The sequence below is a fragment of a genome, unplaced genomic scaffold, assembly GCF_019419815.1.
Source record: "Pyrus x bretschneideri cultivar Hongxiangsu unplaced genomic scaffold, Pyrus_bretschneideri_v1 Contig18, whole genome shotgun sequence".
In the NCBI taxonomy this organism is placed as follows: Eukaryota; Viridiplantae; Streptophyta; class Magnoliopsida; order Rosales; family Rosaceae; genus Pyrus; species Pyrus x bretschneideri.
In genome coordinates, this window is record NW_025999479.1 from 382,936 (window position 1) to 400,141 (window position 17,206).

General features: G+C 35.7%; 1 protein-coding gene across 4 annotated transcripts; it reads right to left on the minus strand.

Annotated features, from left to right (window-relative positions):
• Nucleotides 1–7,874: 7,874 nt before the first annotated feature.
• LOC103942166 (ribonuclease P protein subunit p25-like protein) lies at nt 7,875–12,386 on the minus strand. 4 transcript variants are annotated; one of them, XM_048582113.1, is made up of 9 exons: nt 12,285–12,386; nt 12,033–12,161; nt 11,855–11,935; nt 11,663–11,751; nt 11,487–11,561; nt 10,016–10,077; nt 9,878–9,925; nt 9,490–9,663; nt 7,875–8,251 (listed from the first exon to the last, which is right to left on the minus strand). In XM_048582113.1, exons 2-9 carry the CDS (start codon nt 12,156–12,158, stop codon nt 8,166–8,168), a joined length of 741 nt encoding a protein of 246 aa, XP_048438070.1. In that variant the 5' UTR covers nt 12,159–12,161; nt 12,285–12,386; the 3' UTR covers nt 7,875–8,165. The 4 variants fall into 4 exon arrangements, with proteins under 4 accessions (XP_048438070.1, XP_048438068.1, XP_048438069.1 ...); XM_048582111.1 differs by having other exon boundaries at nt 9,866–9,925; XM_048582114.1 differs by lacking the exon at nt 7,875–8,251 and adding an exon at nt 8,264–9,222 and having other exon boundaries at nt 9,866–9,925.
• Nucleotides 12,387–17,206: the final 4,820 nt, after the last annotated feature.

Here is a 17,206-nt window from a genome sequence, read left to right on the forward strand (position 1 = left end):
TTAAAGAAATTTTAGTGGGTAGGTATGTAATGATTTATTCCATTACACACACCCCACTTACAAAAACTTTGAAATTTTTTTTATTACTTTGCTTCAAAACCGGCCACCCTACTCAATTAGGGTCCTTGTGGGGCTTTTATGCAATTACATAAAGTTTTGATACTTTTGTGTATTTGTACTTTGACCCAAAAGTTTACGTTTTTACGTAAAGGTCCAAAATCACTAAAAGGACAAATTGTTTTGCTCCTTTAATGAAGTTTTAGCTTTTGTGGAAATTTTTGGGTTCTAGTTGTAATTACATGAAGTAGTGGACTTTTGTGTTTTTACAAAGTGACCCCAAAAGTTTAAGTTTTTGCAAAATAGCCCAAAAGTTGAGGATAATTGCACTATGGCCCAAACAAGTTGAGGTCATAGCATTTTGGCCCAAATTAGGTAGAGAACAAAATTGTTTTGTCTCTTTAAATGAGAATTGGATTTTCATTTCATTTAGCTCCATTTAAATCAATTCTATGGATACAAAAACCAAATGAAAATGTTGCATTCAAGTTTAATTAGTTAAAGCGTTAATTAATTAAAGAAAGGGTGATTATGAACCTAAGCCTACTATAATTGAGCTATGTGAAAGGCCGTTTCAAATTTGTTTGAACCATGGGAATGTGTAGATTAAATTTTGGTTGTAATTTGATATGATCAATTGTTGTAAAAGAGCCTAAGCTCTTCTTTACTTTAAAGTAATTTGATTTGATCAATTGTTGTAAAAGAGCATAAGCTCTTCTTTACTTTGAAGTACTCCTTTCTTGTTTTATTCGATATGCATGAAATTGGAGTAGTTGGGTCCAACGCCCAATAAGACAACACGCCTTAATGTGATTAAACGCGTAACTAAAATCAATCTCCATCCCTAGACCGAGATTCAACACTAGGCTCGTGTTGAATCAAATCAAAGGTTCATAGTCATCCTAAGGCCCTAAGGCAACTATATAGTCCATCAATGAATGCAAACCTTATGTTAGTAGTATCATATACTCTTGTTTTAAAAACCGTTTTAAAAGCTTAGTGGGAGTATTATATACAACTAAATCAATCAAATGGACCAATAGTTGTAATAGGACCAAAATGTTTTAATTGGATTAAAATGTATGTTTATATGTGATGAGACCTAAAACCCTCAACAAACCATTATTAAGTTGATAAGCGAGAGATGCTTTGAATATCTCTTCGTAGGCCTTCCACCGTGGTGGGCTCCAATCGTTTGTGACTCATGCACCGGCTTCACCCTATAATGGGGAAGTACAAAGTATGTGCTTACATCCAGGAGGAGTCCATAAACATATGATGAGGTGAGTGTAGACAACGAGTATGACCAACATGATATAATTCTGAGGTTGTGCTTGAACCTCTACATAAACTAAGCATGGTGGGAATAACTTAACTAAGTGCAATGGTGCCAACATGATATAATTCTGAGGCATTCATTCTCTAGAGGCCAAACTAGATGGGTAATTACAAGAGTTGTAAATGATTAAAGTGTTATTCTCTCATCATTATTTTTGCTAACCAAAATGATATAATTCTGAGGTGGGCTTGGTAATGGTGAGTCTCCCATACCCTGCTAAGAGTTCAACAAAACTCTCGAATTCCGATGAGGGATATGGAATTTGCCAAAAATAGTCGGTGGTGCTATTTGATTTAAAGACCCGAATCAAATGGCTTAAAATCAATCAATTTATATTCGTTATGTATTTGTTTACCAATATATTTGCAAACGCTATCCAAAACTTGACAAAGAAAAGCCGAATGCTTTAATTTCCGGACTTAGTTCTACAATCCCATATATTGTCTTTAATGGCTTGTAGATGTAACTAAGTAGTCTCATCCTCACAATCTTCCTATTGATAATGTATCATTGGAAGAATATGTTAGATAAGTCTAACATGAGAAGGACAACACTTTTAATGTCATAATTCTTCAAATACAAATTGTTGTATGAAGAAATAAGAGTTGCTTTGAACAACCCTTAATCAACACAAACTTTAGTGCTTGTTTCTTTGTTACATAAACAAGGAACTTGAGAAGTAAGCACAAGGGCATGGACACTTTATGTGCCATGATTCTTCACTTACAAATTGTTGTATGAAGAAATGAGAGTTGCCTTGAACAACTCTTGAAAGTTTGTTATTATGTTTAGAACATAATGGTTGGTTGACAATAATAGTCCATTTATATGGACTTATGATGATTTTGAATCATTGAGTGTTGAAGTGTTAAACCACTTAACGAGACAGAAACTAGGCAAGGACTTCACCTTTGTGTCCTTATCCTAATGGTTCACTAAGTTTATTGTAAACTATATAGTGAACAATAACCGCACGCTCTCCAAATCGTTTGATGTGTATAACACATTTGAAATAAGTTTCAAGAAAGATAGTGGGAGTTTAGGGACCATGACTATTGTAGTCAAAAGGGAAGTCAAATGAAGAAGGCAAAATAACTCCAAGGGAACAAACTTTCTTTATGAAAGGATGGACATTGGAAGGGGTATTTGCAAGAAATGTCTTGCAAGTGTCAAGAACACACCTTTCGAAGGTGTTGTAAAATGTTCTTGAAAAGTTCATAACAGTTGGTTCTTCTACTTGAATGCATGATTCTGTATTAGTAACTATGTTTTACAATTGTTGTAAAAGTGTGCTAATAAGAAGTAGAGGATTAATGAGAGAAGAGAAAGTACTTCACATTCCAAACGTGAATCGAATATAGATCTCTGCGAAAGCGGATTGTACTTACTTCCTCATATGAACTACCAAAGAAATTGGAAAAACCAAAGATTGTCTTTACGTCCCAATTTTAAAGGAACATAATTTCGTCACAGTTGTAGAGATGGATGAATGTTTTGTTTGACAAAACATTGTTCTTTATTAATGAATGATTAGATTATGGTAATCTAATTAATTGTCTCTATAGCAGAGATGATGTGATAGTGTTAACTGTTTAAGAATATAACGATACTTAAAACCCAAAAGGTTGCAAGGTAGTGACTAATCCCAACTGAGTTGTGATACCTCTAAAACATAAGTTACGAGTTGGTCATAGATGGATGCTTTGGATCGTTAGATCCGGATCCAATACCTTCTTGTTAAAATTGTATAGAGGCGAAATGTTCGAATCTTTATTCTTTTGGAAAGAAGAAAGAATCACAAAGTTGTTGAGGTTAATTCACTTAGATGTTAGTGGCACTTGTCCACAACATAATACTACTCATGTTGTATGACATTCACCGAAGATCACTCTCGGTTGGACTATAGTTTATTTTGAATAAACACAAGTCCGAATACTTTGCAAAAGGTTTCAAAGAATTCAAGAAATGTAAGTAGATGAGTAAGACGTCTAAAGTATTTACCTCCTTAGATTTGATCCAAGGAAAAAGTAACACTTTAGATTAATTTCCTTGAAAAATATCAAGGAAAGTAGCATCGTAAGATAATGAATTTCTCCATTAGGAGAAGAATGAACATAAATAAGATTTAGTTCGTAGGACATTATCAATTACCCATATATATATGATATATACTTCTAAGACACGTTAGTTGTAGAGATCCATCCATCATGGATCTTAGCAAGCTAGTGGGAGCTATAAGCGTCTTATGAGAAAAGATCAATTGTTTGATTTCTCATAAAGATGTAAATAAATCTTTTGTTTACTAGGTTTACAAAAGATTAGTGGGAGTTGATCATATTCCTAAATTTGAATATATATACATGATATATATTAATTTTGAAAATGAAAGGAATTCTTCATCGTTAAAGTTATGACTTTAAACATTCTATAATGATAGAATGTATATGGGAGACATAGTCTATATACATGGGATGGAAATCTATAATGATAGATTTCAAGATATAATTGGATTATATCAATCCCTAAAATAGACAAGAGATGCTAGGAAGTTTCTCAGATGATGATAAACTTCAATTAGAATGACAATTCTAGTGAGACTAGGAAGTTGTTCTTCTCAAAGGGAATGTACCCTTTGACTCCCAAAGAAATAATGCGTAAATAGAATCCTTTATGCATACGCAGAAAGGTGATTTATGTATTTCATATTGTATGAAAACATTGATATAAGTTGTACCTAGAACGGTACAAGATGATATCAGTGCAAGCCCAGGATCAGAACCATGGCAACTGTCAAGTGAATCCTTAGGTATTTAAGAAATACTAAGGATGGATTCCTCAAGAATGAGGAAGAATTAGAGTAACGTAATGGAAGCGTAAATGTATTAGATTATGAATCTAATCCATCATAGAATATCTCTTCATTATGAATGAAGCGATAATGAGATATCTCTTTATTAAACTAAAAAGATATTTGGGTGGAAACGTTAAAAGTAAATGACTTTAATGTATTCCATCATGTATGCAAAATATATTGCCATATAGAAGCCTACAACATTGTTGTTTGGATGGGAAAGTTCATTCATGAACTCTCCATTCGGTTCCAACCAGAAAGTGTATGACACTAATGGGGCGATAGCTCAAGCCAGGGAATCAAGGTCTCATCAAGGTCCGAACTTAAATGAGAGACTGAACCACATGATTGAGAATCATGTATAATGGTGACGTCATTATTCTCAAGGTTGCTTCTATGGATAACATATAGATATCCATTGTTTAGGCCTACTACTCAGCCATTTATGAAATGAATTACAGAAGAGGTATCATCAATGATGACTAAGCTGATTGGCTCTAGTACAAGTGGGAGATTGTTGGAAATGTGCCCTAAAACCAATCATATGATGATACTTTACGGACATTTCAAACTAATGTAGTTTAAATGTAAAGGGCAAAGATTATTGTTTGAGCCGTCTCATATAAATGTTATATGCTTAAACGATAAGTCCAAGGAATATGTGATTGGAAGAATGCGATCTAAAGAAGTTAGATTCATGAGACCATTCTTTCGTTGACACATCCTAAACGTTCCTGATCATAGGATTGTCAATTGGGCATTGACAGTCCGTTAAGATCAGTACGTGCTATGTCTTCTCTCAGGGAGAGTGACTAGTCTCGAGTCATTGGTGTGTGTGACATCAAGACAAGTACGTAGGTGCTCAATAGAGAATGAGTTCACTGAACACGATCAACGAAGAGTTCTCATATTCATGTCACATGAGAACTCATGGTTGGGATAATGCAAATTAGTCTTTTGACCTGAGGCATCACAGTTGTCTTGTGGTTAGGTCCTTAATCTTTGATTATGTCAAAGTCACTCCATCAGGAGGGTGTCCATGGCATCGTTGGGGTTAAGCCACTTAGCCATGGAGGCAAGTGAATGCGCAACAAGGGATCTCTAACCTTCAAACTGTTTGAGGGAGAATACTCTATGATATGATTAAGAATCTTTGGCCAAAGTATGAATGAGATTTAGGAATGTGTTCCAAATCACATTCAAGGTAATCATATAAGCACAAGACTCACATTGGATAGTAGACATGAATAAACTATCAAACCAAACAATGTGGTCAAGAGTATTGTATTAGAGAAAGACCGTATTGCATTTGTAATCCTAAAACTGAATAGGTTCTCCACCTCTTCTGATTAGCTTGGGTAACCATGACATGCTGCTAGGCGTCAACCATGGTTTGTGGAAGCCCTAAAAGTGTATTATCACTAACGGGAGAATTGAAAGAAAGTTTCAATTCACAATCGATTTGAAAGAGTTTGAATCGCCCACTGCCTCGCTAAAAGGAACCTAATGGATCGTACACCGTGTAAGGTAGAGATTGAAGATTCAACGGAGATGAGTAAGAATAATTAAATGGTTTAATTATTTATGGCAAGGATTAATTAATATGATTATTAATCAAACGAATAAGTTCGTTGAAGACCTCGGGATAGTTTTGGACCTTAAGGCCCAATGGGCTTCGAACGTCAAGTCCATTGACTTAAGTTGTATGACAACTTAATGAATAATGATTCACAAAGGCCCAAATAGCCCAATAAATCCCATATGGCCGGCCATTTAGAGGAGGGTAGTGAACTTGGCTTAACTGCAAGTTTGCCACTCCATTGTGAGGTGGTATAAAGACATCTTTATAGCCATTTCATCCTTAGGGTTTTTTGGGGGAAAGGATGAGAACACAAGCTCTCTTTTCTCTCTAAAATTTCGGCCACCCTTGAGGAAAACATCTAGCAATCTTACTTCCTCAAGGTCACTCATTTCTTCTTCAATCTTACCTTGGTGTGGAGACTTAGAGGTTCTCAATTTTGGGAACTTGGAGAAACCTTTTCATCCATCCAAATCCATGGATCTAAGATGCAAGGAATGAAGGCCCTCTCTTTGGGTGATTAGCCTTTGCTTATGCAAAGAGGAATCTACAAAGGTATTGATTTCTCAACTCACTTTGTTTTGAGTTGAGTCTTGGTTCACCTATCTACTAGGCTTTGAATTTCATGGGTAAATGTTTTGTTTTTAAGTGCATACAAGCATGATTCCGCCTTTAATTGTTAATTGCATGCTATTGATGTTGCTTAAATGAACATGTTTTTCACAAATCTTCCTTCAGATGTTGGATGGGGGGGGGGATTTGGTTGACTTTGGTTTAGAGGAGTTGCTCTTGTAGGAAATATGGCTTGACGGGAATTCCTTGCAACCATGCAATAGTTGCCATCAATTTCAAGAGGGAAAAACCTGAGGATTATGTGGATTCAAGGGCAAGGTATTTGGAGGTTTATTCCCATTTGATAATGCTGATGAATGGAATGTTTGTGGGAGAAAACTGATAACACACCAATATTGCCTCCATTGTATACAAGGCAATCTAGAAAACCAAGGAAGAAGAGAAACAAAGAAGCTGCTAAATTGGACAAAGATGGTCAACAGACTCCTACAAACCCACCAACTAATCCTGAAGGTTCTCCTCACCCACTTAAGCTAGGAAGGAAAAGGCAAGGTTGTTTGTAGTGCACTATATGCAAAAAAGAAAGTCATAATGCAAGGACCCATCATAGACATCTTCCTCCAATGGACAAACAGGTAAAATTTTGATCCTTTCTAAATCCTTTAATCTTTTAATCTTTTAATCCTTTATTAATTTTGTACTTTCTTCTAGGCATCCACATCTGCACAAGTAAGAGGACAAAGATGTTGGATTTAGTTAGGTTTTTTGAACTAATTTGGGTGGTTGGAAATGTACTGATTTGCACTAATTGTATTTTGGGTTATGGATGGTAGATGGATTATGTGGGGTTTTTGGGTTATCTTTGAACTAGTGCACTGCGAATTTTTGGATCCCTAACAATGCTTAATGCAGATTTGGGTGAGTATAATCATTTTGGACTTTGCAAATGCTTTTAGTTGTTATTTTCGATGTGAAAATTGTGTTAAAATTTTGTGCTCATCATGTGTTTATGTGGAACTTTACATGTTTGAGTTGTATTACCTTTCAATATTGAAGGTTTCAACTTTTTGGCTAGAATATGTAGGATTCACAAATGGAAAATGTCACAATTTTTTTTTAAATTTTAAAATATTTTTATATGACGTGGACTAATTTAGGCAGGAAAACTTTAAGATTCAAAATTTGAAACCTTTTAAACAAAATTTCAAATTTAAATTTTATAATATTTTTAAAATGACATGGCCAAATTTTGGCAAGAAAGGTACATGGCGGTACACCATGGAACTCCACGTATGACATTGCAATGTTTTAAGATAAGGTATGACATTGTAGTTCGACTAGTAGTTGAGGTATGTTTTTGCAATTTACCCAGGACAAAATTAATAACTTGTTAAAACTTTGCAAGTATTTGAATGAAAGGAGGGGAGACTGAATGATGTTCTGTTACAGTTAGCATGGAAAATTCATGTAAAGAATAAAAGAATGCAGTGCTCTATTATTTCTATGAAAGAAAGAAAAAAATCATTTTACAACTTTTGTAAGGTGGTGTATAAATACACTTAATTAGTAGCAATAACTACTGAAGTACTCCTACCTCACGACCTACAAAACAAAATTTCAAGCATCACAACAATTGAGAAAACTCGAAAGAAAGCCGGTGCCCATAGATATAAGCAAACTTCACCAAGAGATAAGCAAGCAGAGTAGGCATCCCATATGTCAACTTTTTCAAGTCCACACACATTTGCACTTAACCAAACATCTGCTCAAGCAGCAGGTGCTTGTCCATCCAATCTGGTATTATGACCACGCCCACGGGCCCTTCCTCTGCCTCGACCACGCCCTACCAGACCTTCAAATGGCATCTTTATCAGATTACTTATGGAACTTAACAAACATTCCAACATTCCAATGATGCGAAGCACACAATACTTAGGAAATAATTGATTGTTTGGCAACGCAAAAGTTTTCACTTTCTAAAAGCCTGTTTGATAACCATTTGGTTTTTAGTTCAGTTTTTTTTCATTAGATATAGAGAGAAAGTAGATGGAAGAGTAGATGACGAAGAATGCAGGGAGTATGGTAGGAGGAAGGGGGAAGAAATGCACATGAAGCGACATACAAAATAAAAATCGATTAATAAGAAATTGCTTTTCAGTTTTTGGTTTCATGTTTTGTACCATTCCATGTGCATTTCCTCATTTCCTTCCCACCACCTTCCTCTAGCCTTATTCATCCCCTCCTTTCTTCCTCTTATTTCCTACTTATTTCTGACCAAAAAGCAAAAATTGAAAACTAAAATCTAAATGGTTGACCGTGCTATACTTTATGCTATGGAGAAACCCTTTTCAAGGACTTGTTGCTCAGCACCAAGTATAGTGCTAAATGCATTATGCCAAAACCATCAATATTAGCTTATAATAAAAAGCACACTGGTCAAGGATATATTAGACCCAAAACATAAAAATTAAAACAAAATAAAAAAACTAAGAAATGAATTTAACAGATCGTACATAATGTCTTTACAACCAGGTTCAAAGAAAAATCTAGTTCTAAAACCATATGAATCTTGTGCTGATAAACTACATTATTAGTGACATGCAGACAAAACATAAAACTGCTAACATATATACGTTCAAAGAACAAGACAAACATAAAGCGGCTAACATATATACGTTCAAAGAACTAAGTGTAATTGGAGTACGATTAATGGCTTTTTAGCCAAAATGGTCCCTGAAATTGGCATTACCCTCACTTTGGTAGCTGAGATCTGAAATCAATAGAAGTGATCTCTAAGTTTGTCCACCATCAATGATTTTGGTCCTTACATGAAAAGTTTACAATAAATAAGGATAAAATGACAAAAATGTCATCAATTGTTTATTAAATAGAAGGTATTTTTGTCATTTTGGTCCTTATTTAACGGAATGACCAAAATGATTGCTGGTAGACATATCAGCAACCACTTTTATTGATATCAAATCTCAGGAAACAAAATGAGGAGTTATGCAAATTTCAGGGACTATTTTGGCTAAAAAGCCTTAAAGGAAATAAATTGAATATAATGGTATAGATAATAGAAAAACATACCATGGCCTTGGGTAGGTGCACCTTCAACATAATCATAGTATCCACCTAACTGACCATAACCTTGTCCACGACCCCTAAAAGAACCACCTCTTGCACGGCCTCTACCTCTGCCACCATAACCACGCCCACCATCCCAACCATCTCCATTATAATCCCCAAATCCATTGTAGTTTCCTGCACACATAGTAACATGAACCAGAGAAAAACCTGATAAGCAATTTAAATCACTTGTAACGAAAATCTCAGTCAATTATCATGGGTACTGGTATAATGGTGTTTGATATTTTTTGAAAAGAAAAATTTTAACTCCATTTTAAGAACTTATAATGACACCGTAAACAAAATGCATACATAATTTTAGAGCAGAAAGCAATACCTCTACCCCTACCTCTTCTTCGGCCACCACGACCCCTGGCTCGGAATCCAGGCGAACCGTCTGGTTTGCACATAATTAAATCAATATAAATTGACATGGTTATAGTATAGAAGTAACTTCATACACATGAACAAAGACATATCATATCACCTCCATCATCCTCAAAATTATTCAATTGTTTCACTTGGTCAATCGGAAGAGGGGATTGATATCTGTATCAATTCGAATAAAAGAAAAGTAGGGTTTAGGGTTTTATATATATGCATTCAGAAAAATGAAAGATAAGGATAGAATTCCCAACTATCAAACCACATACTTATATAATCTCCATGAGTTTTATCACACATTTGTGCACTTTTAGGCTCTAATATGCATGATAATATAATGGGAAACTGGCTGTTTTAAAACAAATTCAAACAGTCGGTGCTAAAATAAAAGGATAGAAGATCGTTGCTATTATAGAAAGATTTTGGATATGAAATGACTGGATACCCCTCAACATATCACACTAACCTCCACAATCAACATCTTTCTCTCTCTCACTCACATCAATGAACATCAGACCAAATATCAGGTACCTATCCAAAAACTTAGATCTAATATTTGTTTTAAAGGTGGTGAAGAAGATGTGGGCCAAATCTTTTGCATACCATTTCATATCTAATGATGTCCCCTTGCTCTGAAGCCTTATCAAGTTGTCCCCGAAAATGGAAGCTAGGCATGTATGTTTATTATTTAGGAACCAAACTGAAGCATCAAGCCTTGAGTCAATATGAGTATAGTTTTTATTTTGGTTTGTTGGAGCATGGAGCCAAAACTGAAGCATCTCGGCAATTATTTTCATTATTTGTGTTTTCTAGAATCATGAGCCTTTGTTTATGTAGTTGCTGAAACTAACAGATATCCAATTAAGGTGCCGAAGAGCCTTGATGTAGAAAGAGGAGAACTTAATATGAACAATATTGTGAACATATTGACAGTATGTCCAATGTATAAAGACAACCATAGTAATCCCATAATGACAATTACCTACTGCTATCATCATCAATATCCACAATATCATGAACAATACGGATATCCAAAAACTAGATAATATATCTAGTGCATACCAGTAATTTATATATTTATAGGTCACACGAAACAATACGGATATCTTATCCACACTATCTACTTTATGTATCCCATTACATACTGATTGTACCAATAATACCTACACTATCTCAATGTTATATCATCAATATCTACACTATTTAAATATCATATCTTCACAGTGGTGCTTTAGACAAATCACTCTTTCAGCTCTTATCACTCATGTTTATATCAGTATCAATCTTTCTAATTAAGCATAACAGATTTGTAATATTTCTAGAATAGCTAATTTCCCTAATATAATGGGCATTCTAGGAACCAGCAACTATGTACGGTTTAAATGCCAAAAAAGTACCAAATTTATACTGCTATTCACAACTTATAGAATCCTGACCGAGGTAGCATAGTTCATCTATTCATTTTGTATACCAGTTCAGAAAACCATAGTAATAAAAAATAAAACGATCATGATACACCAGAGATAGAATGTCACTACAGCATCCAAACAGAAACCAAGTTCTAAATGATTTACCCTGTAGAGGATGTATCAAGCTCCTTCTTCGACAAGCTAATAGTGATCATTGAAACATGCCGAGTACTCTCTACACTGCAACAAAAACAAAGCAAATTATGCCACTATGAAGTGAAACAAGAAAAAAATCACATGTGCATATTCATAGTGTAGCATAGAAGAATATGGTTTCATACGGAAGCAGGCCTTCTTCCAGGGGCTCGTACACGTCAGTAATATCAGTTGATCCAATAGAAGTATTCTGATGAAGACCAACAATCCTTCTCTGGAAACAGAAAAGCTTTATCAGAAAATAAGTTTATACGTAAACACTCATAGACACACGAAGCACATGCATATGCCATACGTAGAGGTCACAAGTCGCTCACCTTTATTAGCTCAGCAATCATAACAGTTTTATTGATAGCTCTGCCCATTGCCTTGAGAATAATTTCATTAAATCCTTTCTCCTACATAAGATACAATCATTTCAAGGTAAAGCCTCAGAGAAATTAATGCACAATTAGAAAAAAATGAAATGGAGAAAAAAGGAGGAGGAGGAAGGACCTGGAAGAGAGTGGTGGCATAAGTAATATAATTCCTCATTCTACCTTGAGCTGTTATACGAATCTCATTCTCGTTTATCGGCGCAGCCTCCGCCTTGGGCTTCTCCACCCTCTGAAACCTATCCATCTACTGTGCACCCAAATAGCAACACAAACAAACCACCAAACCATGAACAAACCCAACAAAGACATGCATGTATACACATATATAGACAGAAGAAGAGAGGAGACTTTAATTACGGTTTCATTGTACCTTTTAGGAAAGCGAGTTAAAGGAGGGAATCTGACACAAATTTAGAGCTTTTTCTTTCTAATTTGAAAATACGCCCCAAAAGCCACCCTTAGTAGTAGTACCCCGTTTGTTTTTGCACTTCCCATAATAATATTTAATTAATAAATAAGAAATTATAATTAAGAAAAACGGAGAGTGAGAGAGAGAGATTAGGGCTTTCTGGTGACGGTCTTATCGCCTCCTAGACCGCTGACTCCTATTGTCTCGCATTTTATTTTGGGTCTTTTTTCCTACTTTAGGACATGTGCAACCCATGGGTCGTTAAAGCTTTAAACCCATTCACTATGTTGGGGCTAGAATCAACGTTTCTAAAACTTAGTAAACATCGAGCAATATTTCAACAAACTACAACATTCTGAATGTGATGTCAACGATTCAAACCGTTCTCCTTTTGGATTCCACTAAAAGATGATACTTTGAAAATAGAATTACCGAAAAACCCTTACGGCGATGCCCAATCAAAGCGTAAATGATAATTCGATGGTTAGTATTAGCCGCTACAGATTCTGCATTATGGGTATAAGGTTTGGACTTCTGTCCTTTACGAAAGTGGTAGCCCTTGTCCATACGAGCGTTTTTTTGCCCCGACTACAACCCTCACATATCCCTCTTTCCAATAAAAACACACCCAATGAACAAATAAAAAATAAATTAATTAATTAATTAAAGGTATAGGATTTACCAGGTCCCAATCAATTGACCTGGAATCGAATGATCTCAACCTTCTCCAACTCCCTCTCATTGCCTCTCTTTCCCACCAAAGACAACCCTAATCTCCCCCTCTCTCGCCAACCAAACACCCTAATGAACGAAAACAATTAAAGGCATAAGATTACTTTCCCCCTTTCTCACTGACAAAAACACCCCTAGTGAACGAAAAAAAATTTGAAGGTATAAGATTACTAGGTTGCAGTCGCAGTGCAGCTTCAGCCCAACTAAAATCGATCCTCACCCCAGCTCCATGTCTCCGCCTCTCTTTCTTCCCCTCTTCAACGTGCAAACTTTCTCTCTAACAAATGCATATGCATTGAATAAAAAATAAATAAACATTTTAATTACATTGGGTCACAACAACTTGGTTTTACCCATAAGCTCAGCAAATCACCATCGTTTGATTGCAGTATGCACACAAGTTGTATTTCTAACGTCCACACCTTAGAAATGCCCTATACACTAGTGCTAGAAGTAGTTGTCCTTATGGGTCAGTTATTAGGATCCAGATTAAAAACTAAATTGCGAAAGTGTATGAGCACAACAAAAGGTTTATGAATTTATTAACTATTTTCGTTCACTTTTTAAAGCGTTTTGATGTGAAAATTAACTTGACACACAAATTAAACCCTATTGTTGACAATTGTAGTATATATGCAAGTAGGGATCATTCTAGACCGGGGATTAACTAGGGATGCTAACAACACAAATAAGACTCAAAAACACTAAACTAGACTCTATAGACTCAAAACCAACTTAAAACACTCAAGACAGCAACAAACAATCAAAAAGACTCAATTCTAGACCTAACAAGTGATTTTGACGAAAATAAAACTTAACTTGACTCAAAAGACTAAAAGAAAACAGAATTTAACTCAAATAACAAGACTTAATGAAAGGGGGAATGTTTTTGACGAATTTAAAACTTAAAACAAAAACTTTGCATAAAACACTTTATAAAAACGAATTTGGTGAATTGATAAGGGTGAAAGGCTAGTTAGAGGGTCCTTCTCCACACACGACATATGCATATAAACCAATTTCCAGTTATTATTCCTTTAGACTATGAACGACAACGCCCCAAGTTAATTGCATCGCACAACCAACCATCATATTTCCCTTATTTCATTGAATTGAATGAATACACATTACAATCAAATTATCTTTCTCAAGTTCTCTATATGAAACGCATAATAGAGATACATATCAAACATTAAGTTTTATGAAAATCATAAGCATTGACAAGGCATTCATCACTATGAAACGCATGAGACTCCTGCCAAGGATTCTCTTAACACAATCATGACTAGTGACTTCCACTACTTGTGAATATAAGTTCATAAGTATTACGTGAAACTCCCTTATACTCTAGCATCAAATTCATGCATGCAAATTAAGTGTTGACCCTCAACCAACATACATAAACAAGTTTTGATAACTCAGATAAGCAAATCACATTCAAGACTCAAGAAATAATAACTGGATGTAATCAATTCATATAAAACATATAATCATAGCTTCGAATTCACCTCCAACTATAAAGAAATTAATTCCTCATGTTCATCATAATTGAAAACCAAATTAAAACAAACATTGAACTAAAACTAAGGATAGAAAGAACCCAGAAATGCTCCACACTCCAATGGCATGCACAGCACTCCCTTGGATGGCATATTGCACAAGTCTTCTTCTCCTTCCTTCTTTGTTGCGGCACTAAGGTGAATTAGGGTGTTTTATGGCTGAATGTATGAATGATTGAATGAATGAATGGATGGATCAATATATGCGGCAAAGACATGTATTTATAGGCTAGGGTTTTCACAATTTCTGAAGGGAAAAGGATTGCACAATCCTAGGGGAAAATGACTAGGGTTACACGGCAAAGACCAAGGAGGAATGGGAAAAGGATTGCAGGTTCTAGAGCTTCTGGAAGAGGGAGAGGCGCCACCTTTCTAGGGATTTTAGAAACAATGTGTTTTGTGGCAGAAATTGGGACTTCTAGAAGGGGAAGGTGCGGCATACATCTAGGAGCAGAAATTGGGACTTCTAGAGCTTCTAGTAGAAATTGGGACTTCTTTGTCTTGTTATATCATCCATCTTTTTGTAATGCTCTGAATTGGAAATTTGAATCTCTTGCTGCACACAATCCACAATGCGAATTCCCTTTTCTGTTAACGTGTTAAGAATTAGGGGTGAGTCGTGGCTCAAACTCGCTGGAGTTTGTCCTCCGTCTCTGGCCGGAAACTGGAAATAGAGATGAGGGTGCATGCAGGGGTTAGAACTTCAACACATAGTTCAAAAACCTCATCCAAACATCCCAGAAACAAGAGAGATGGAGAGTGGATGCATTACCAACACCAGCCGACTTCAAACTCGACGGCATTTTGCTGGAATTTGTCGTCAGTCCACCTTCCGTCATCTATATTAGTTCGGACTCGGAGAGAGATGAGGACCATTTAGAGCTGTTAAGTCCGTTTAAGACGACTGATGTTTTAACAAGTGATTGTATGTTAGGTAGGTAGTACGGCTGGCATTTTTGGTGTAAATAGCTGAGATTAAGGAAAAAGTAGAGACCCTGGTGCTAGAAGATCATTTATTCTGCATCCTTTGCATCCACTTTGGGATTAGAGTCTAAATTTATGAAATTTCCATTATTGATTGAATCTGCTTTGGTGGATTGTGTGCAAGTCATGCACAATAGATATATTGCATCATAAGCTTGAATGTGATTTCGTGTTGTTGGACTTGCTGGATTATGATGTAATATTTGGAATGGATTTGCTCAAACGATTTGAAGGTATTACTGATTTGTGTTAAGAAATTTATGGGAATAAGAGTGTTCCAAAACCTGATTCAGTTTTGGATAAGACAAAAGTTGATTATGTGAGACCAATCGCTCAAATGATGTTGGAGGGTATAAGACATATCCAGTGCATCACCCATATCCATACCTTCATATTATGGCACCAGTGGAATTGAAAGAACTGAAAAAGCAACTTCAAGAACTTGAAGAGAAGGGTTTTATTCGGCCTAGTACATCACCTTGGGGTGCTCCTACACCGTTTGTAAAGAAAAGTGATCAAACCCTTAGGTTGTGTATTGATTGCCGTTTGCTGAATAGAATCACCATAAAGAACAAGTATCCATTGACTAGAATGATGATTTATTTGTTCAACTGAAAGTTGCTCGATATTTCTCAAAGATTGATCTTCGTTTTTGTTTTGGTTATGATCAACTTCGAATTAAACTAGAAGATATACCAAAGACAGCTTTCCAAACTCGATAGGCATTACGAATTTTGGTTATGCCTTTTGGTTTAACGAATGCACCAGCAGCATTCTTGGATTTAATGAATCAAATTTTTCAACCTTACCTTGATTAGTTTGTTATTGAATTTATTGATAACATTCTCATCTATGCTAAGGACCGAGAAAGAACATGAGGAACGTTTATCTATCTTACAGACTTTGAAGGAGAATAAGTTATATGCTAAGTTAAGCAAATGTGAATTTTGGTTGACTGAAGTGAAATTCTCAAGACATGTCATCTCAAACAAAGGCATTGTAGTGGATCCTTCAAAAGTAGAAGCAGTCTTGAATTGGATTGAGCAGAAAAATGTACATGGCATACAAAGCTTCCTATGTTTGGCCGGCTATTATAGAAGATTTGTTAAGGATTCCCATGACCAGGTTAACACACAAGGGAGTTAAATTTATTTGGATTGGTGAATGTGAAGAATCATTCCAAGAATTAAAAATTCAATTAACGACTGCGCTAGTGTTAAATCATTTCTGAAAGAGATGCCGGTTACATAGCTTACACTGATGCATCATTACAAGGACATGTTTTAATGCAATCTGGCAGAGGAGTTGTTTATGCTTCCCGTCAACTAAAGCCACATGAAGGAAATTATCCAACACATGAAGCAGGGGTGAGCAAGCCACCAACACCATGAGCGGAGCGCTCCCATAATCCTACCCAATAGTGCTAAAGCATGTCCTCAAATAAGATCCGTAGAGGAAACACTCGATGAGTAGAAAAGCAATGGCCGCTCGACGGTGACTTGCGGCCAGAAACAACAATTAGAGAGGAAGAAAGCTTAAATCCCAAATCAGAGACGAGAAATTTGAGTTAACAAGAGGGTGATACTCGACTCAAAGAACAAAATCACC

Excerpts from the sequence above, each read along its gene's own strand:
- LOC103942166 (XM_048582111.1), bottom strand. The coding sequence starts at position 12,158 with ATGGATAGGTTTCAGAGGGTGGAGAAGCCCAAGGCGGAGGCTGCGCCG. Across the intron at positions 10,078-11,486 it reads CTTGATACATCCTCTACAGG|ATATCAATCCCCTCTTCCGA; the intron begins GTAAATCATTTA and ends GAATTGATACAG. Across the intron at positions 8,252-9,489 it reads TGCACCTACCCAAGGCCATG|GTCTGGTAGGGCGTGGTCGA; the intron begins GTATGTTTTTCT and ends TGCCATTTGAAG.